The 22,588-nt window shown below is 41.0% G+C and overlaps 1 protein-coding gene across 1 annotated transcript in view; it reads right to left on the bottom strand.

Annotated features, from left to right (window-relative positions):
* The window catches only part of SH2D4B (SH2 domain containing 4B), a 1,068,102-nt gene that overhangs the window by 314,243 nt on the left and 731,271 nt on the right, over nucleotides 1-22,588 (bottom strand). The window contains exon 7 of the mRNA XM_086920157.1: nucleotides 18,527-18,651. Coding sequence (XP_086776283.1) covers nucleotides 18,527-18,651 — 125 coding nt within the window. The remainder of the gene's footprint in view (nucleotides 1-18,526; nucleotides 18,652-22,588) is intronic.

The following is a 22,588-nucleotide window of genomic DNA, read 5'->3' on the forward strand; positions in this document are numbered from 1 at the left end:
CCTGGCTGTTCGAGCAGTAGCGGCACCCCCCCCCCCCCCCAGCGCCTTGAGACCCTACGGGTATGTAGCGCGCTTTATAAGTGTCATTGATTGATTGATTGATTGATTGATAATTCTACGAACTTGGTCATAAGAATTGTGCTAGGGACATTAGGTTTCGCTTAATTGACGTTGAACAAAGGCAACGCCGTATTAATAGCATACACATCACATTTGTATACATCGGCGGAGATGCGATTTTCTCCTGTTGACTGCAGTCCAGATGGCAATCCTGAAGGAACGATCTCTGGCCCAGGGGAAAAGCATTCTTATGGTTTCACCTATACCTGCTATGTAAGCAGTGACAAAGACGAGTGTATTGAATTCTAAAGCTTTGCATCCCCATTGGATACAATGGGCTACTTCTTTGACATCAGCTGATGTCACGTTTATTTTTGATCCCTAATTACAGACACAGGGGTTTTTAGAATATGAACATGTTCATCCTCCTCCGCTGTCGTTGCTTCCCTTGGATCAGTACAAATGTATCATTTATACCGACGGCTCGCCACAACCGGCCATCGGGTCCAAACATGCTTTTTCAGCCGCTTGCGCTTTTGTGGCTGGCTCAATTGTAAATGGTGAGCTTAAATCTTCCATAGGGCACATGCAAGCATTTGGAGACTGTACGGCACAATTGGCGGAGCTGCGCACTATGATTTTATCGCTAGAATTCACAGGTCCTAAGGTGAACACTCTTGTCGTGTGCGATGCCTTCTACTTTGTTCAGGCTGTTAATGATAATTTATTCTTTTGGTCTCAGAATGATTATCAAGACTCTATAGGTGGCACAATAAAGCATAAAATGTTTTGGGTCTGAGTGGCAGAACTTAAAGAACGTTAGCCACTCACACAAGTTATACATACTCTTGGCCATCAGCATGTGGGAACACATGCTGTTGGCAATTCTTTGCTGATGAGGCAGCCAAATCTGCAGTCGCCATATATTCAGATGCAGCAGTTACTAGGTCCATGACTAAGATTGATAATAATTTTCTGTCAGCGATAGCTGCTACAAAGGATGGAACAGTTTTCCCATAAGGTTTCCCTTTCTAAGTATTCTTATCATTTGTCACTCGGGCACGTCCTTTTTGCTACGATAACTTCCGCTGGGGATCAGCTGATTCCCTACAAAGACCGCAGACTTCCTTTGATCATAGCCACTCATGAAGGCATGGCATCTGTGCATGCTGCATTTTCTGTGACTATTTCTATCTTACAGCAACGTTATTGATGGCGTGATTTGTACAGACAAACCTGTCATTATGTATTATCTTGTGACATTTGTCAGCAGATTAAACCATCTACGGTTACACGTCCACCACAAACACAGCTGTATATTTCAAATCAACCTTTTGACTGTATATATCTTGATCACTGTGGTCCGTTGACATCTGATACAGCATATAAACATATTTTAGTTGCAGTTGATTCGTGCACTAGATTCCTTTGGGTTTGGCCACAACAAAGTGCTGATGCTCGAAATGTCATTAGAGATTTGCGTGTCTTTGTCAGGACTTTTGCCTTTGGCACCTTTCATTCCTTTGGCACCTTTCATTCTGAACAAGGTCCGGCGTTTGCCTCTAAAGCATACACGAACACAATGAGGTCTCTGGGGGTGCTCGTGCAGTTTTCATCTCAATACAGGCTTGAGGGCAATTCTATAGTGGAGCACATGACCTGTGACTTAACGCAATCTTTGAGAGCTAGAGTCTTAGGTACTGGCAGGGACTGGCTGACTCATTTGTATGGGGTTCAACGTACACTTAATATCTCCAGAGAAGATCTCTGGGTGGGTGGACCCCATATGAATGCTCTTCGGCATTAAAATGTTTGTGCCAGACCTTGGTGGTCCAGATGTTGTGGCTTCTGCCGCAACCTTTGACGTAGATAAACATTCTACTATGTTGCAGAAACTACAAGAGACCTGTGACACACTGACTAGAGATCATTCACCCTCATCCACTGAGATAGTGATGCTGATTCCTGTTGCCGTCTGGCTTTCTAAAGTTGGAGATCTGGTACGAGAAAAGCTGGAGAAGAAAAAATAATGTGGTCCCTCTTATCGTGCACCGGTCCTAGTTATTGGATTAAAGGGTACTCGCGCAGTAATTTAACCTCCTTTGCCTGGTCGCAAGGAAAACAGATTTATTTCAACTGACAATGTCAAGCTACACCATATGGCCAATACTGAATAGTGTAACTTCCAGTATTCCGCGCCATGATGTTTCGCTGAATCTGATGGCTCCAGCTTCTTTGACTAGTGCCCGGATTGTGGAGCAGGAATTGGAAACTTCTATTGACTTCTTGCCTATTGTCTCTTCATCTTCCTCCAATGCAGACGTCAGGTATGATTCTCCTCCTTGAGAGTTCGAAATTGACATTCCCATAATTCCTGACAGTTCTATATATCATTCATCTGACGCTACACAGCCTCCATTGTTGCGCTTGGGAGCAAGCGGTTACTACATGGATCGTGCAACATTCTCCTACGATTCATCTTCTTCGTCCTTATCTGTGTTGGCTCCACCAATGCGTACATGTCTTTTCATCACCTGGTTCAAAAATACTCAAACTTCAGAACGCTGATACTTTAAATGATATTTCTTTTCTTTTGTGTTGCAGCGATTACTGGATTCTGAGAAGCAGGATTCCGTCTAAAGCAAGAGCCACTGAGACCGATCCGACTAGGGGAACACAATGCAAGATGTCCACAAGAGTATTCCAACTAGTCACTGAGAACATCACAGAGACTAGGGAGTACCCAGAAGCAGAGAGTGAACCGACAGCAGGAAGCGGCAGGCACGTAACCAACAAGAAGATTCCTGTCCGTCCTTGCCCACTTTATCCCATGTGTTCTCTGCCTTTGCCACATTGAGAATACTGATCATGGGAGGCATGACATTACACCCTGCAACAGCACCCACAAATGGTTTTGGTTTGTCAGGAAATTGCCTATGGAACAACCAAAGCAAACGGGGGCCATGGATATGACCATGAGTTAACCATGTGCGGTCTTTAGGACCCTAACCTTTCCAATGAATGAGGTAGTGGCATTTTCGCTGAATCCTCTTAGAATCCAGTATAGCCTTGACCTTAAAGTCAGGCACATCATACGCCACCACAGGTAAAGGTTTCACTGGAATCCAAGTACCAGGCGCAACAGGTTTCAAGAGAGAGATGCGAAATACAGGATGAATTTGCAATGTTGAGGGCAACTGTAGTTTCATAGCAACAAGGTTCACTTCCTTAATGGTTTCATAAGGACCAAAGTACCAAGGCTTGAACTTGTGTGACTCTTTTAAGGCAATGTTCTGTGTATTTATCCAATGTCTCATATACTGTAATCAGCACTGGGTCGACAAATTGAGGCAGCATATTTCTTGTAAGCTTCCTTAGCCTTGTTCAGATTCTCTTGAGCTGTTTGTTGGATGTCATGTATGTGATCAACCAATTCCTGTGCTGGAGGAATACAAGATGTGAGACTGGTATGAAGGAGTAAATGGTTAGGATCAAAACCATAATTACAATAGAATGGAGAAAGTTTAGTAGAATTGTTCATGCGATTATTAAAAGCAAACTCTACAGCCAACAAATACACATCCCAATTTGAGACCCAGGCAGCTAGTCAATTCAACAGTCATTGGGACAATGAGGAGAAAGGGTGGTAGCTTTGATTGATTCGAAGGTAGCATTGGGGTAGTATCTTCCACTGTTACCATCACCTCCTTTGGAGATTCAATAGCCTGCCTACATTGTTTAGTACAGACATAACATCGAAAGGTAATGGTCCTTTTAATCCAATCAATGTCAGGATTATGCTTCGTGAACCACGAAATGCCTAGAATTGCCTGGAACTGAGGAGCTCAAATTAAATCACACTGCACATATTCCTTATGGGACTTTTGAAAGAGTAAACAGAGATTCACAGTGGAATGAGTGATAGGACCTGACTTGATAGCATTTCCATCAATATTTTTTATTAGTCGATAACATCTTTAGGTAAGGTGGTAATAACTAAATGATTGGCCAATGATATATCTATAGAATTCCCTGTAGCATGATCAGTGGTATGATCTTCCCATAAAATCAGAGCGTGAACAAAAAAATCATGATGAGATTGTATTGAAGTGATTTGTGCCAAAGTTCTTGAGACTATGAGACCAGAACAACCCAAAACACTTGTCTCAGCAGGCTTCAAAGTCGTCAGTTTCCTGACTCCCCTTTTCTTTTTGGCTTCAGAGTACAGTCCCGTAAAAAAATTGGCTTTTTTTCCCATACTATAAACATAATTTCATGCCTTACCATCTTTGTCGCTCGTCCTCAGTTAAGGGCCCTCACACACTGCCTATCTGCATAGGTTCTGGTTATTTTGTAGTCTTTTCCGGTTCTGTTTTTCTTTCTTTGTACATGAATATCCTAGTATCAGAGCACCCTCTATCTCTACGTCTTTCATTTAGTCTATGATCCAGTTTCACTACTAGGTTGATTAAATTGCTGCAGAATTCAGGAGGATCCACTACTTGAGCCAAAAGATCTTTTTTTTCATCTTGTAGTCCTCTGGAAAACAGAGAACTGTGTTTTGATTCAGACCACCCTGCTTCTGCTCCTAATCTGTTGTAATTAGAAATGTAGGTCATCGGATCTTAAACTCATAATCAACTGATACCATAAAGGTAGGACAATCAAATAATCACTTTAATTCAGTTTTGAAGGTGTTACATTTATACAACAAAGGCTTGTTACATTCCACTACAGGGGTGTGCCAGGTAGCTGCTCTGCCTCTTAAATATAATTATACAAAAACTACCTTTGACTGCTCTGTAGGAAAACACGATGCTTTGAACATAAAGTGTAGTTGACATTGGTTTATAAATGTAGCACATTTCACAGGTTGAGTCAAACTTATAGGGGCAGGAGTGGTAATGTGTATTACTGGTGCCACTTCACCTGAAATAACACCCGAGGTAGAAGACATGGGAAACATGCCACGCAAAGCCCCCATTAGCAGTAACCAAACTTTGTAATGTATCAACTCTTTGGGTTAGCGTCTGTGTCTCTTTTTGTAGATGAACTATCATTTGTGCACGGTCTGCTAAGGTAATGTCACATGCTTACACATCGCTCAGGCAGAACTTTAAAATGGGCTTGCCGTTCGGTCAGAATTGCACCTATTTTCAGCACGAGCAATAGGAAGTCACGATCCTAGCTCCCAACTTTACACTCAACCAAGTCAACCCAATAATACTCAAAGTCTACCAAGATCGATGGGGTAGAGGGGAAGGGAAGGGAAAAACAATTGTCCCATGGACACAGTGCTGTGGTACGAAAGGCCAAGTAATGCTTTTCCTACATGAAATATAAGAGAAGAAGGTGTAAGATGCTGCTTAATCCTGTAAGTATATCTTATCAAAAATCTAGTTTACATGTAACCATATGTCTTGCCCCTCTTCCGTTTACTGGTGAGAAAACAGTGTAGCTACTGTCGGTTATGTTTGTCTACAACAGAAAGAGAGTACTTGTAGATGTAATAGAAACAAGTGACTTTAAGACATATTATTTGCATTCCAAAGAATACCTTAGAATGTACTATTCTTTACACATAGAACGCCCAAGGTACTAAGTAGAAAATCAGCCAAGTGAAAGAGAAGAAATGCATACATTCCACTATGTGTATTATTCTAGTCCTAAGTCTAAGTCTAAAAACAAATAATATAGAGTCTTAAAAATAGTGAAAAAGGAAACAGCAAAACTATAAAGTAGTTTCAGTAACAAACAGTTTCATAATATTGTTTTTTATTTTCTGTCCATAGGTATGGTCATCATCAGAAAACGGTTAATATACAAAATCCCAAAAAACCAACTTGCACTATCATATAAGTGTCATTGGTAGCAAGTTATGATATGACGTCAAAATGCTGATGCTTTAAATTACTTTTTTTCCCCTTTGTTTTGCAGGAATTACTGGAATCCAGATGAAGCAGGAGCCACCGTGACCTGATTCGACAAGGCAAACCCAATGCAAGAAAACTGCAAGAGTATCCCAATGAGAGAGCTGCTGACAATGCTGCAGAAGCAGAGGTGAGTGAATCGACGGCAGGAAGCTGCAGGCACATAACCACTAGAGTGCCAAGCTTTTTCCTGTTCATCCTCGCTCACTTTATCCCATGTGTGTTCTGCCCCTGCCTCAACCTGACAGCAGATGGCCCATTAAATCACACCTAATTCCTCTATTGTGTGACTGTCTAGGAGACATTAACACAATCTGCCAGTTATATTCAGTCATTTGAACCAAGACAGGCCACAGGCACACAAGGGCTAAGGGCAGAGAGATGCCAACTGTTGAAAAGTGGCTTTTTAAAATTTGTAATCAAAAACCCAACTTTACCTTTAAATGAGGGTTTTCATTACAATTCCAAAGGCACCAAACATGGTATTGCTACCTGCTCCTAATTGGAAATTACAGCTTGTTAAATAATAAGGAATCCCAATGTTATCCAATGCGAGAGGTAGGCGTCACAATAGTGCAACACACATGTAGGAGTTTTTCTCTACCAGGAGATATAGAACATATGTACTTACTCATAAAGACAGCATTGAGGCAGTCATTTACTCACTAACACACCCATACACACACTCATCCACCTATACAGTCCTGCACACATGCTGTCTTCAAAGCATATACAAACAGTGAGTCAGTCCTTCATGCATCTGTGTGCTAAGTAATACCCCCACCAAACCATACAGACACTCATACTGATACTCAAAAAACCAACTAATAACCCATATACACACTCATGTAGCTACTCACCAACCCATGCAGCCACTTATACACAAAGTGAGACACTGATACAGATATTTACATATTTAAACATGACTCGCTAATACATGTATTCACTAAGATACACTTAATAAGTCAGTTATACAATCAATTTTACAAAAAAAACATCGATGTAGACACTTATTTACCCATTTATTCTTCCACCGACTTTTAGATATACATATATAAAAAATATTTATTTTTCAGAAAGACACACATTCACTGGATGATGTCATCAGTGATGTCACTGACCATGTCATGAGTGATGTAATATGTGACGCCATCAGCAGTACATTGCGGGCGCGCAAGTTATAGTTAACTGAACTAACTATAACGGGGGAATTTCAATGGTTTTGTATGAGTGAAATGTCCAGCTAACTATAACATGTGTGAAACCTATGGTTTTTTCAGTGAATATATATATATATATATATATATATATATATATACACACACACATAAGTACATGAATAGATTACTGGTTTAAAACATTTAAAACATTTAAAAATGTTAATGATGGGCATTAGGCGCATTCCATGACACACTGTTGTTATTTGAGCACTCTTTTTTTGTTAGAACTATGTTTGGGCAACCTTTTATTTTACCCTTAATATATTCGTAACCAGCCATCAATTAGCTACTGTGCATTCTCTTTACTCATAGTTATTATGGCCTAATATCGCCCAAGTGAGTCTTTTTTGCTGATGTTTCCTATGTCTAGTGTGTTATATAGTGCTTAGTGCTTAACAACACCCTATGTGCCACCTCACCTATAAAAAAAAATTTAAAAATCCTGAGAAGGCAGTGTTTGTGTGTGTGTATACACAAAATTTCATATTAATTGGGGCATGTTGATGTTATACTTTCTGTTTTTGGATATTTGCGGTACGGAATATATACTTTAATGTCTACTTATAATATCTTAGTGATGTTATAGACAAATATAAAAATCCTCACTGGCATTCAGACCATGTGGGCTTTTGATGTCAAGCTCTAGGATGTATTGTCTTTCTAGTTTCCTTAGCACTGCCTCCAATTACCACCGCGTCTTGAGGGTAAAACCGAATCTAGTACATAGTATTTGAAATGTTCTAACTTATTCTCTTGTACTTCTCTGAAATGTTGCACCACTGGGTACGATGGATCAGAGTTAGTAATCAATCTAATGTGTTGCAGAACCCTCTTGTGAACCTGTAGTTTTGCACTGCCTACATATCGTAGTCCATAGGAGCACTCCAACACATATATCGCATGATCAGTTTGACATGTTAGGACTTTTTGACTGTTGATAGGCTGATCTCTAAGTGGTATGGTATAGGATGTTTTATTTATACCAAATCTACATGCACGGCATGCAGCATTTAATAAAACCTTTCCTTTGTGTCAGACAATTTGATTTTGTTTTGGTCTCTGGGCTGCTATTAACTAGAATGTCACCCAGAGAGGTTGCTTTTCTGAAGGTAATAGGTGGTCTTTTGGGTAGCATATTCCCTATAACAGGGTCACTCAGAACAATTGGCCAATTCTTCTTGATTATACTACAAATCTGTTTTTCTGTTTATTAAAAGTCAGAATTAGTGGTGTACTTTATTTTTCCTGTAAATTCTGATTGCTGGTTTGTGGTGCTATCACACTATCTGACCTATTGAATAACAGGTCTGTTCTACATAAGGCTTGAGTTTTGCTTATAGCCACATAGGTGGTTTTCTCTGAGTAGCTCCTTACCATGAATCTGTGTTTTCTGTCTTTTTGTGCTATTTGTAAGTCTGTGTCGCTGCTACATATTCTTCTAATTCTAAGCATTTCTCCAAATGGAATAATATGTAGTCGATATTTTTGATGGAAACTGCTAGCATGTAATATGGCATTTCCTGCAGTTGGCTTCCAGTGTAGTTTGGTTTCAATTTTCATGTTAGTAATAAATTCCTCTACATCCAAGAAACAAACTGATTTGTGGCTTATGTTGGCTGTAAATTGACACTGTTGACAATAATTTGTGAGGTGAAATTCATGGCACTTTCTTTTCTGCCTCACCAAATCACAATAATTCATCAAGATACCTTAACCATTTGACAACATGCTTATCGAGTATCTCCTTATAATCCATTTTGAGGATCAGCTCCTCCCACCATCCCATGTGTAAACAGGCATAGCTTGGGGAGAAGCTGTCCCCCTATTGCGACACCTCTGCTGGAACATAAAAAAGTTATTTTCTAAACAAAATGTAGTCATATTCACCAACATCTTATTATGTTGGTATAAACAGATTGATCTATTGCCTAAAAAATGTTCAAGGGCTTTTATACCATCCTTACGATGGATACTCGTGTAAAGCGTGGTAACATCCAATGTCATTAATAAGTAATCCTCTGCCTGTTGAGAATTGTGAATATGTCTATGGAAATTGCTTGTGTCCTGTATATAGGATGGCAGGGATCGCACATGTTCCTGGAGAAAGAAATCAATATATTGTGATGTGTTCTCTAGCAGGCCTTTTTGTGCTGAGATTATAGGTCTTCCTGGCGGTTTTACCGCATTATTGTGTATTTTTAGGACAAAGTAAATCGTGGGCATCATTGGATGATCATTTTTCAAATACTTATGTTCATCAGAACTATATATATATATATTACATACTGGCAGTTGCCAGTAGGTAGTTATACTGAGGGCCAACCATGTTTCCATAGGGAAAGCATTTTTTGACTTGCCTATATCTTCGGTGGCATTTGGCGATCTTCAGGAAATATTCCTGGGTGGGTCTTTTTTTAATTAAAAAGGAGAGAGGCTGCATAATTATGCGCCAAGGACCACCACCTACCCTCGACTAATTTTTAATAACACGTGGGGGCCTCTAAGACCCCCCAGATGCCCCAGAGAACACCACCTCCCCGGGGAAACTTGTTAAGCATTGCCAGGGGCCATGCAGACACCTTGGAGACCACCACCTCATGCTGTTTTCAAAATGAGAGAGGGAGTCCGTGCGAGCCCCCTGCATAATGAGGACCTCCACCTCCCCCGGGCATTCACTTTTTAGAAAGGAGAGGGCCGGTGTGGCCCCCCTCTCAGGCCGTTCTCGGCATGGGGGACCACCACCCCGGGGCAGCCCGTTCTGAAGAAATGAGGGGGACCCTCCTGGATCCAGAGATGGCCATGCGGACCTTCAACCCAGAGGGCCGGCACGTGCTATGTCCCGGGCTGTCCACCGCATTCTGTAAAGCAAGAAGGGAAACAGAGTTACTGCTTTCACACACAGGGTGAATGTGAAAGCATACTGGCTCCCAGAGGAGATAGAGAGCCGGCAGGGACCATGGCAGGCTTCATGCTGCTCCACGGTCCCAGTGCAGACTAGGTGCCCTATGGCAACCAGGAAACCGTGGCTGCGCCTGGGGGCCCCGGAATCCAAAAAAGGCCTGTGGAGGGGTGTTACGCACCCCCTCCCCTAATAAAAAATAAATAAAAAGGCCTGACCCAGGGGATGGGGTCCTCAGGGCCGAAATCGGATGAGGAGCAGGGCCTCACGGCTCCCCCCATTGTAGGGCCCCCATACTAAAACAAAGAAGCACTTATTTCTGTAAAGTAAAAATAATCCAAATGTTTTTTCTCTCCTTTGCACCATGAAAAGTTATATGTAATCTGTGATGGTGGTGTTTGCACCCTTGCTTTTCTTGAGCACAAAGTCTCATATAGTGTCTATGATGAGGGGATTGTTTGTTGCCATCTGCTGCTGAGACCAGAGATCGCGTTATAAACATTTATAAACTTCAAGTATGTAAACGTGCCTACAAGCCCTGCCCATTCGGCCTGTCCCATATACATTAGCGGTATGCAACAACTTCCTGTGCTTTTCCCCAAGATGATTGACAGCTTCCAAAAAGAACCCCTAGTGTGATTCCCCCCCCCCATTTTGGAGATGTGTTCCTAATGCCTAGGGATATGATTGCATCTCCCCCAGACAAAGAAGCACTTACTCATGCAAAGTACAAATCAACCAAGTGTGTTTTCTCTGCAGTTCCCCTTTCTAAAGTTATCTGGTGAAGACGCACAAGGAACAAACACTGGTAAAGTAACAGACATAAAGTCACTGGAGACATTTTCTCGGCATCCTATACTCAGTTGTAGCGCAGGAAATGCACTATACATTTACCCAACGAGGTAGAACTTACTAATTAGCTAGTAGAAAGTAATCCAGTTTGGTAGAGATAGAGGTGTTAAACAAAGTGCTGTCTATATATATCTCCTAGGGGCGGGTTTCACTGGGTAGCAATAGTCAGGCCTGGTTTGGTTTGCTAAAAACTTCGGTCCCATTTGCAGAATCTTCACAAACCATCTAAAAAAAAGTTTATCTACCTCAGATCTTTTCAGGAAAGTTTTGTGATTAAGTGGGGAGTCGAGAAAAAAGAGGAGTACCAAAACACAACATCTATATGCATTTTCCATAGACTTCTTTAAACAATGCTACAACAAAAACTGCTCAAAGAAATGACACCAAATTTGTCAGGAAGCTAGATTGTGCTTTTTGTGATTTGGTGTAATTCTGTAAATATTGATTTCTCCTGCTGGGAGCAGCATTATTAGCTGCCCCCTGTATTGGTAGGAGCAATGTCAGTTTCCACTGCAGGTGTGGAGGCAGCTGGGAACACAGGGGCCTTTAGGCTCACCTCACAGCCCCCAAAGAAAGTGTGGTGGGTGGCCTGGGTAGGCACCAGGGCACGCACCCTTTGTTGAGCCGGACCCCAGGAGATGAGCTCCCTGGTACAATAATCGACCTGAGAAGGTTGGCTGTGTGCCCACTTCCCCATTCAATATGCCGCTGGCACGGGGGATGGGGTCTCCAGGGCTGAATTCAGCTCAGGGATAGGGACCATGCACATAATGCGGCCCCACAGGGATGGGGTTACCCTCCCCATAAAAATTGCAGCAGGCTCCAAGGGACAGTGTCTCTGGGACTGAAATCGTGCCAGGGAAGGGTCCATGTGCCACCCTACCCAAAACTTGTACCAGGAGCCCCTCTAGATGGAGCCCCTGGGGCGAAATCAGTCCAGGGATGGGGCCGCATGCCCCCTTTCAAACCAGCGTATCAGGCTCTGGGTAATGTGTCCTTGGGGTTGAAATTGGCCCAGAGAGCTGGTCGCAAGCCTTCCTACCCCAAACAAGCATGCTGGTTTCCAAGGGCATAACATGGCTTGGGGAAGGGAACCACATGGCCCCTCTCCTCTTTATTTAAATAAGTGGCTCCATGTGATGGAGTCCCTGGGGCCAATAACAACTTGAAGAGTGGTGCCACACAGCCCCCCCACCCTTTAATTGTGAAAAAATGTCCCTGAGAGATGGCACCATCAGGGCCTATGGCAACCTCCCCCACCTGCACATGGCCAAAAGCCATGCACAGCATGGGGTTTGGCTGTCTGGGGTGTTGTTGGCTGGAGGTTGCATTTATGTATGGTAATTAAATATTACTGTACGTAAAAACAAAAGCCTAGAAATTCACTAGAAAAATCAAAGGTTAAAGTAACGTTATAGTTAGGTGTGATAAAAGGATCAGATTTTTTTAAAACTTTAGAACTTCACTTAAAAAACCAAAGGTTAAAGTAAGGTTATAGTTAGGTGAATTTGTTAGTGACACCATTAAATTTTGAAAGTTTTGGATGACGCATTTCATGCAGTGTGGAAACAATTTTTCCAAGGGGATCAGTTCACTGTCGACTCTACAGCAACCAAGGAGCGGTGGAGCTTTCCTCCCACTCCTGCAGATTTTTAGAAAACAATGCCTCCCGATAGCTACATATGGGGCAGAGATATGGGGGAATAATAAGTGAAATTCAATTCAACCTGAAGAAAATAGATTCTGTAGAAGACTTTTAAAGGCTTCCATTTCTACCTCCAATTTCATCTGCCATAGCGAAATGAACATACCTTTTTTTAGAAGACTATATTTGTGTTTGTCCTCTGCTATTATGCTTAGCAGTATGGAGAAACACGCAGGCTAGCCTTACTAGACATATCATTTCAGATAGTCTTGCCTGTGAAAAAGGCAGGAGTATTCCATGGTTGGCAACTGTGGAATCCTGTAAGTATGGGCGAAATTTGCGAAATCGAATTCGCAATCCGCAAAATCCGCGAATTCGTGTGAATTTGCGTATTTTTGGGTTTTTGTGTGTTCGCGGGGTTTTTTGCGTGTTCGCTGGGTTTTTTGCGTGTTCGCAGGGCTTTTTGCGTGTTCGCGGGCCGCTTGCATGGCGAAGTTACCCATGCAGTCGTGTATGGGCACAGCACCTCTGGTTCACCACTGCGACCCTCTGGTTCATCACTGCCACCCTCTGGTTCACCCCTGCCACCCTCTGGTTCAACCCTGCCACCCTCCGGTTCACCACTGCCACCCTCTGGTTCACCACTGACACCCTCTGGTTCATCACAGCACCTCTGGTTCACCCCTGCCACCCTCTGGTTCAGCACTGTCACCCTCGGGTTCACCACTGCCGCCCTCTGGTTCACTACTGCCACCCTCTGGTTCATCACAGCACCTCTGGTTCACCACTGCCACCCTCTGGTTAACCACTGTCACCCTCTGGTTCAGCACTGCCACCCTCTGGTTCACCACTGCCACTCTCTGGTTCACCACTGCCACCCTCTGGTTCACCCATGCCACCCTCTGGTTCACCCCTGCCTCCCTCTGGTTCACCCCTGCCACCATCTGGTTCATCACTGCTACCCTCTGATTCACCCCTGCCACCCTCTGGTTCACCCCTGCCACCCTCTGGTTCACCACTGCCACCCTCTACCAAGACCTTTTGTGACGCAGCGGAGGCACAAAAGATGCGCCATGGTGCTGGGTATTAACAACGTGACGATTCTGAGAGATGCGTCACGTTGTAAAGCCCTGCGCCATCAGGAGGCGTTCCGGCACAGGGGAGGGCGTTCTTGCGCAGGAACGCCTCCTAAAAGTGGCTGAGTGAAATCTACAAGATTTTACTCAGTCACTATTAGGCCAATGCTGCGTCAAAACCCTGCGCCTACTTGAAGCAGGCACAAGGCTTGATGCAGCATTGGGGAGATAGGGCCCCCCAGAGCATTGCTGGAACTGCGCCCCACCTGGGGCACCCACAACTCAGTTTTTGTATGGGGCGAAGGGGGGAGCCCTTAGTCCCACTTAGAGGTGATTTACCTCATGCTGACATTGTTAGCATACCTCTATGGTTGAAGTCTATTGTTTCTATCACATAAATGTGTGTAGTTTATTTTATCAAACTATGGAGAGTTGCCCATAGGGTATGGCAAAAGGTGTCTTTTCAGTGACAAATGCATACCTGTTAACCTCTGTCCCTAAATTTGTGGGTCATATGAAATGAAATGGATAATCCAATCACAATGAATCGAAAAATTGCCTCAGGTATAGCATGTTTAATTACTTCAAGTCCACAAACATATTGGCTGCTGTTAGAATGACTGCGCAATGTCATCAGTGAGGTTATCAAGGATATCTTTTAAGGTGTCATCAATGTTGTCATTTAATATGTCGTAGGTGATGTAATATGGGATTTCTTAATCAGCGCATGGCAGGGTGCAAGTTATAGTTAGCTTAGTAAACTAGAACTGGTGAATTTCATAGGTTTTTTGATTTCTGAACGTTAGTTTAATCTCATTTCAACATCTAACTATAAGTCCTTGTAATCTTTATTTTTTGTGGGGATTTCTGTTGTTTTCTGATCCATTCAAACGTCAGCAAACACCCATCCCTCTCAGGCATCGTACAGTTAAAGTCCCCGCTGTTCATGGTCTTCAGTCTATCTTCTATGGGTGGCAAAGACACATTTCCTTCTTAAAAAAACCGAATTGGGGTTCTGCGGTACTTCCACAGTATCCGCATCCCAAGCTTCCACCCCTTGGATCTGATGTACCCCATAAGCTTCACAGAGAAAGCTTACATGGTGCTGAGGTCAAACTTTCTGCCAGATTTGGCATAATTCGGTTCAGCCATGTTTCCTGTATTAGAGAGCAAAGATAACTGTGGAAATTAACATGGAAAATCCATGTTTTGGGACATCCCTTTTTTCTTGGCCCTCTGCTTGATGGATCACCATGAAACATCCTATGAAGGAGCTGAGGTGGATGAACTAGTTTTTTTGGGATATTTTCATGCAGATGTGTCAAATGGCACCAAAGTTTTTAGCAAAATAAAAAACCCTGTCCTAACTATACGTAAAGATTGGCAAAGGTTACTGTGTAATATGTATATTTAATTCTAGATCGATTTGTATGCAAATAACCAGAGTGTGATAGCTAATTAGTAATATTGTTGATTGTGGGGACTCACAAGAGGTGAAACTTAGACTGGATATGTTGACCACTCTGCTCCACATTGTACATGAGCTCCATGCCCATAGCTATTGGGGTGAAAACAATCCGTCTACACCACTCACCCACTGAGTCAGACATCAAGTGCAGGTTTCATATTATATTTTGTGAACACTTTAACATGAATCTTCATAATTTCAACTGAAGTGCAAATAGGTATTCACAAAAAAGGTTTACTTAATCTGGGCAGCTATTTTCAATTTTTGAGATTTCCCAGGGCAGAAATACTAATTTTACACGCAATACAATGGAATAGGGTTCCTTGCTGTGCCATGTTACTTGCAAGGGAGACAGTTGAAATGCACAATATTTACAAAGATATGGCACATTCCTGCTGTTTCCTAGAGCTGGCCCACTGTGTGCTGCCTAGCCGCAGCACATGGTCCTTGTGCCCCCTTGTGCCTGTGTTACAGGCTTTTTATTTCCTTAGTGGCCATTTCTTCTTTCTATGTATGAGGCAGAATGCAGCACACATAGAAAGAGGAATAAATGAAGTGAAATAAAGATAATTCTCCTCTTTACGCCTCACTGGGGAAAGTGTAGCATTTTTACACATTCTCAGCCTTACAAGTCTTCGTAAATCTGGGAACGCATCAAAATCCATGAGTGGATGCATAGGCACACCCATGCCCCACCCACGGGATGCCTGCTCAATGCAAGGTTGCGCAAGGCAGCGCTCTGAGCTGTCACGCGTTCTTTGTATTTACTAAGCCACACAAAGATATGCAAAATGGCTTTGCATAGCTTAGATGAGGATATGCTTTGCCTTGTGACAACTGGCCTCAAACAATGACAACGCAAATTCTTAGTACATTAGTGCCTCCCTTTTTACAACCTTAATAACTTTGCCTTAACCTCCACCAATTTTCACTAAACCTGTTTTCAAAATGCAACCTTTCATCTTCAAAATTTAGTGCAGATAGGTCAAAAATAATAGGAAAGTTAATAACAGTGACCCAAATCCAGTGACCATTTCAAGTAACCTAGTAAAGAAGTGAATTACTGCTGAACTCAAGATAATCAAATTTAGCAAGATCGTCCGTTTGGTGCCTTTTCTTGGTTGTGGATGATTTTCGTTCAGCCGTTTTTGAAAACAAGTATCCATGGTGCATGCACTTCTATGCTACATGCCTACAGAAAATCGTAAACAGGAGTAAATCCGGCAATTTTAGGTCATCATGCCTGGGCTAAGCATAGAAGCAGTAATTCTCATCTATTAATGGTGGAGAATAATACTGATTGCTTAATAAAAACTACCCCAACGATAGAAGAAGCAAACCTCAGTGGTCTCTGATGCTACAATTTGGAACCACATAGACATTGATGCTTGCAAACAATAAGTGTAAGGCACAACATTATATTCAAGGCACTACACACTTGCAGGGAGACACAAACATGGTGTCATACACCTACATAGAGCCCAACATGAGCGAAGCTCACAACCTACTGACATTATAAGTTGGCGCTACTTGGCACATGGTGTTGCAATCATATAACATCTGTCTATATATGACTTATATAGTAATATATATCTAAATGGAGGAATTAAGCATGCAATATAAACATTTAGCAGGTGGAATAAACCAATATCAACCACATACCAAGCACGAGATTACTACATGGATGCACTAATGAGGCATGAACTGAATGGCTACCCTTAGTCATTCAGTAACAAACTATGGGGCAGATTTACAATCCTCTTGCGCCACGTTTACGCCGCCTTGTGTGACGCAACAGCGGCGTAAACCTGGCGCATCCCTGCGAGGCATTTGCCACGTGATGCATTTAGGGAGATGCGTCACGTTATAAAGCCCAGCACCACAATGGGGGCGTTCCCACGCAGGGTGGGCGTTCCGGCGCCTGTGCACCTCGCAAAAGTGCCTGCGTGAAATCTACCAGATTTCAAGAAGGCACTTCCACGATACTGCTACGTCAATTCCTAACACCTGCTTCAAGCAGGTGTAAGGACTGACGCAGCATGTTGAGTATTGGGCAGCCCTGAGCATTGCTGGAGTTGAGTCGCGCTTGCGACGCGACTCCAGCGATGCACCGCCCTTACGTCACGAGATGTGTCACGCACCTGCCTACCCTTGCGCCACGGCGCACCACATTGTAAATGCGGCGCATCTGCCGTGACGCAAAGGTAGTTTTGTGTGACGCATTTGTTCTGGCGTATCTCTGCTGATATGCAGAGATGCGCCAGAACTCGTAAATATGCCCCTATAAGTTAAGTTGGGGCACAAAACACAGACAACAATAAAAGTTTGCAAACACCAAATGAAACACTCAAAACACATTCTCTGTCACTTATGAAACCTGTGCAGCTTCCATACTGAGCCCAGAGCATCATTACAACTTAGATCCTCTTTCAATTAAAAAACGTGCTGTGTAACAATGTTTGTGACCATCAGGAGAAAATAAAGCATAGCACATGCTGCAAAGAAAATTCAAGCATAATCGAGAAACAAAAGCAAATCAATGAATTGTACATATATAAAATATATATATATAAGATATATATGATTTAAGCCATTGCGTGTTCCGTGGGTATTTAAAAAAATTAATCTAATTAGGTAAAACCAGGATGAAAGGTGTTAAAATTGTGCAGTAAAGTAAAATCACATTTAAGAGGCCTCGTCACTATCTGAAGTGTTATTTCCATTTGTAAACTAATGGTAGCATTATAACATTGTTTTGTTTAAATGAGAAATGGGTGTCAAACTGCTCCACTGGCAGAGTTCGCAGAGTTTTGCCCACTCTGCCTAAAGCTCGGAGTCCCAGGGAAAGTCAACGAACAGTCGCGTGGCGGAGTTTTCTCGCAATCAATTTTTCTCGCTCAAGCCCACCAACCTAACATTGCTACCGTTCCAATGTTGCTACCGTTCCATGGAATGGAGGATGCTTCTGTTTGAGTAGAAAATCTATTCGAGCAGGAGAAAGAAGCAGCACCCTCTGCCGTGGCGGATGGTGCCATTCATGCTGATTTTACTACGTGGAAGAAGCTCCCGGTGCTAAAAATCAGAGTGAACAGCGGGAAATGCCAACATTTTGCCACTCGTGGAACTCTGCAGAATCTTGCTGAGTTTTTATGTAACTTCATGGAATTCCACAGAATAATACTCTGTGAGTTCAGCTCATCCCTAGTTTAAATATATTGTATTAAAAGAAATATACATGAAAAAATGCAGTGTCACAAACCATATATAATCAGATGAGCAGATTGTAGATTGTTTTGAAAATGAACTGGTAATTACCAATTCATGATTCCCTATGGTCAGCAAAACTATAAAATAAAAATTAAATGAATTTGTCTACCATGAAACCAAGGGGCGACAGTTTTCGTGTTTCTCTCGTAGCCAGCATCCCGTGGAAGCTGCTCTTCTTTGAACCAGCGGACGATGACCTCCCTGGAATACGGTCTTGGAGGCCTTGCCCATGTCCTACTGTACAGAAAAAAACATCTGATGTTTATGACGCATGATCGTAACAAATTTACACAAATATTTTATGACCAGACTTCCTAGGCACAAATCAGTCCATTAATTATGATTGTCTTTTAAACAATATGCATTAACAGTTTGGATTGCATTCATGCGACAGACATCTGTATTACCACTGCTGTGTAACTGGGGATTCAACACCTGCCCTCCTCATGATACAGTGGGGCATATGAACTCACAATCCACACCAGGTTTGCATCAAAAAAGTGTCACAAACCAGTGCAATGTATTGTTTTGGTATTTAGTTTACCGCGCAAATTCTTATTTGCATTGCAAAGTGGCTCTGAAGTTATGCAAAGTGGCATTTCTTCTTGGTTCTACTATTCGTCTAAGGGTGTTACATGGGTGGGATATAGGCATTTCCATGCAACTACCCATGGGTTTTAATCCAATCCCCTAGGTAGTCATGACTTTGCACCAATATGTAACGCCTCCTTGATGCAGCTATAGCATTTGATACCATTTTCTTTCCTCAAAATTTTCCAACTTTGCAGGTGAGCTGCCATGTACAGCACATATTCAAAGTGGAAAACGTGTTAAACCATGTCTAAGCGTAGAACAGTGCAGCAAGGGTGCTTGATTTGGTGCAATGGAACCCAAAGTGCTCCAGCTCAGAAGAAGAGAGAAAAAGGGCCAAACCTTTGATGATATTAAGATGTTTTGCTCTCCTTCTTTAATACAATGGAACTTTTGTTCTGGTGTGTTGCATGGAATCTAAGTAAAGGTGCCCGTGTGTTTTACAAAATCTGTCACTGAACAAACTGCATATCTTTGGCCTAAACGCACCATTAGTAACCTGCCTTTGGGAAAGTGTAATGCTTTTCGAGTAACCTTATCAAATTGTAGACAGATCTCCAGCGTCACCTACTTTTCAAATGGTGGCCACGGTAAACAGTCAAAATATCGAGTACAAAATATCGAATGGACATAATATCTAGTTTAAAATATAGAATGGACAAAATATCGAATGGACAGAATATAGACATCAAAAATATCGTTTTTAAGGTAAGTAATGTAATATCGAATGTTAAAAATATAGAAAGTTAAAATATCGAAGTATATAATACAGGTTGTTAAAATTATCGAATTTTTAATAATATCGAATTTTTTATAGTGTTTTTTATGTTATTATATGTGTGAAAAGTGTGTATTTATGTTATAATTTATTTTAATTAATGAATTTTGTTATTTTAATTTTTGCGTAATTTAATTCTGTAGCTGGTTGTGGGTTTATGGGGAATAGGCTGGGAAGTAATTTAATTATAACTAATTAAATATGTACATTTATTAATTGGTATTCATTTTTAATTAATAGTTAATTATTTTTATTTGGTAATTAATTCAATTTTAATTGGCAATTCATTTTAATTAATTGCTAATTGTGTAAATGTTACTAATTTATTTTCTGTAGCAGGTTGTGGGTTTTTTGGGGAATTGGGTGGGAAGTAATTTATTTATAATTAATTAAATATGTAAAATTATTTATTGGTATTTATTTAGAATTAATTGGTAATTAATTTTTTATGGGTAATTAATTAAATTTCAATTGCCAATTAATTGTATTTAATTGATTAATTGCTAATTATGTTCATTTTACTAATTTATTCTCTGTAGAGGGTTGTGGGTTTATAGGGGAATAGGGTCGGAAGTAATTTATATATAATTCATTAAATAAATAAATCTATTTAATTTGAATTAATTGTTAATTAATTTTTAATTGTTAATTAATTGTTAATTTGTAACTAATTTGTATTAATGGGTAACTGATTGTAATAATTAATTTTAATTTGTAATTTTAATTGATTAATTATTATATTATATTGAATTGGTAATTACTTTTAATTAATTTTTTATAGATATTAATTTATATTTTTTTAAATAATATATCAAGTATTTACTTTCCCTACTGTTGCACTCTCTGGAGTGGGAATCGTAATTTTTACCCCTACGCTATCCAATGCTTTCCCTACTGTTGCACTCTTTGGAGTGGGAATAGTAATCTTAACTTCTACGCTATCCAATGCTTTCCCTACTGTTGCACTCTTTGGAGTGGGAATAGTAATTTTAACCCCTACGCTATCCAACGCTTTCCCTACTGTTGCACTCTTTGGAGTGGGAATAGTAATTTTTACCCCTAAGCTATCCAACGCTTTCCCTACTGTTGCACTCACTGGAGTGGGAATAGTAATTTTTACCCCTACGCTATCCAACGCTTTCCCTACTGTTGCACCCACTGGAGTGGGAATAGTAATTTTTACCTCTACGCTATCCAACGTTTTCCCTACTGTTGCACTCACTGGAGTGGGAATAGTAATTTTTACCCCTACGCTATCCAACGCTTTCCCTACTGTTGCACCCACTGGAGTGGGAATAGTAATGTTTACCCCTACGCTATCCAAAGCTTTCCCTACTGTTGCACTCTTTGGAGTGGGAATAGTAATTGTAACCCCTACGCTATCCAACGCTTTCCCTACTGTTGCACTCTTTGGAGTGGGAATAGTAATTTTTACCCCTACGCTAATCCAACTCTTTCCCTACTGTTGCACTCTTTGGAGTTGGAATAGTAATTTTTACCCCTACGCTATCCAACGCTTTCCCTACTGTTGCACCCACTGGAGTGGGAATAGTAATTTTTACCCCTACGCTATCCAACGCTTTCCCTACTGTTGCACTCACTGGAGTGTGAATAGTAATTTTTACCCCTATGCTATCCAATGCTTTCCCTGCTGTTGCACTCTTTGGAGTGGGAATAGTAATTTTTACCCCTACGCTATCCAACGCTTTCCCTACTGTTGCACTCACTGGAGTGGGAATAGTAATTTTCACCCCTACGCTATCCAACGCTTTCCCTACTGTTGCACTCACTGGAGTGGGAATAGTAATTTTTACCCGTACGCTATCCAACACTTTCCCTACTGTTGCACTCACTGGAGTGGGAATAGTAATTTTTACCCCTACGCTATCCAACGCTTTCCCTACTGTTGCACTCTTTGAAGTGGGAATAGTAATTTTTACCCCTACGCTATCCAACGCTTTCCCTACTGTTGAACTCTTTGGAGTCGGAATAGTAATTTTTACCGCTACGCTATCCAACGCTTTCCCTACTGTTGCACTCATTGGAGTGGGAATAGTAATGTTAACACTCTTGCTATGCTACGGTAATAATATTGTATATTTATTAATAATATTATGCTATTATATATAGATGTTTTAACAAATACATTTTTTTTATAACTTAAATTAATAATTTAATAATTTTAAGGTTATTTAAGTATTTTTAAGTATATTTTAGTTATTTATTTTTAATTTTTTTTAATTTTACATTAATTTGAATAAATTCGATATTTTTACAAAGTACATATTTTTAAATTATATTTTTGATTCGATATTTTTGTACTTACCTGTTTGTAGATAGGACTTCGATATTTTGGTAGTCGATATTTTGGAGTCGATATTTTAAATGCCTATTTTTTTGTAGTCGATATTATGTCAGTGATCCGGTGGCCACATCCCAATTCACACTCAACTTGAGACAAAAACAAAGATAACTAAACCTCCTCCACTGACTCTTAAATGACAGATGGACTTTTTTTATCACTTAGGACCAACGCCAACATCAAGCTCTGATCCTAATAAATTTTCTTGCAGTTCTATACACCATCAATTACAACCAGTATGGTACCCGATTATCAACACCAGCATATCATTTGACTATAATATCATGATCAAAATATTATGACTTTAAAAATATGAAGAGGCATGATATTGAGGGTGAGGCTTTTTACAATTATTGAAAATAATATCAATGTTTAAAATATTGTTTACAAAAATAGGGTGGCATTTAATATAGCTATTCTTAATGTTTTGATTGTACAGA

The sequence above is a fragment of the Lissotriton vulgaris genome, chromosome 5 (genome assembly GCF_964263255.1).
Source record: "Lissotriton vulgaris chromosome 5, aLisVul1.2, whole genome shotgun sequence".
In the NCBI taxonomy this organism is placed as follows: Eukaryota; Metazoa; Chordata; class Amphibia; order Caudata; family Salamandridae; genus Lissotriton; species Lissotriton vulgaris.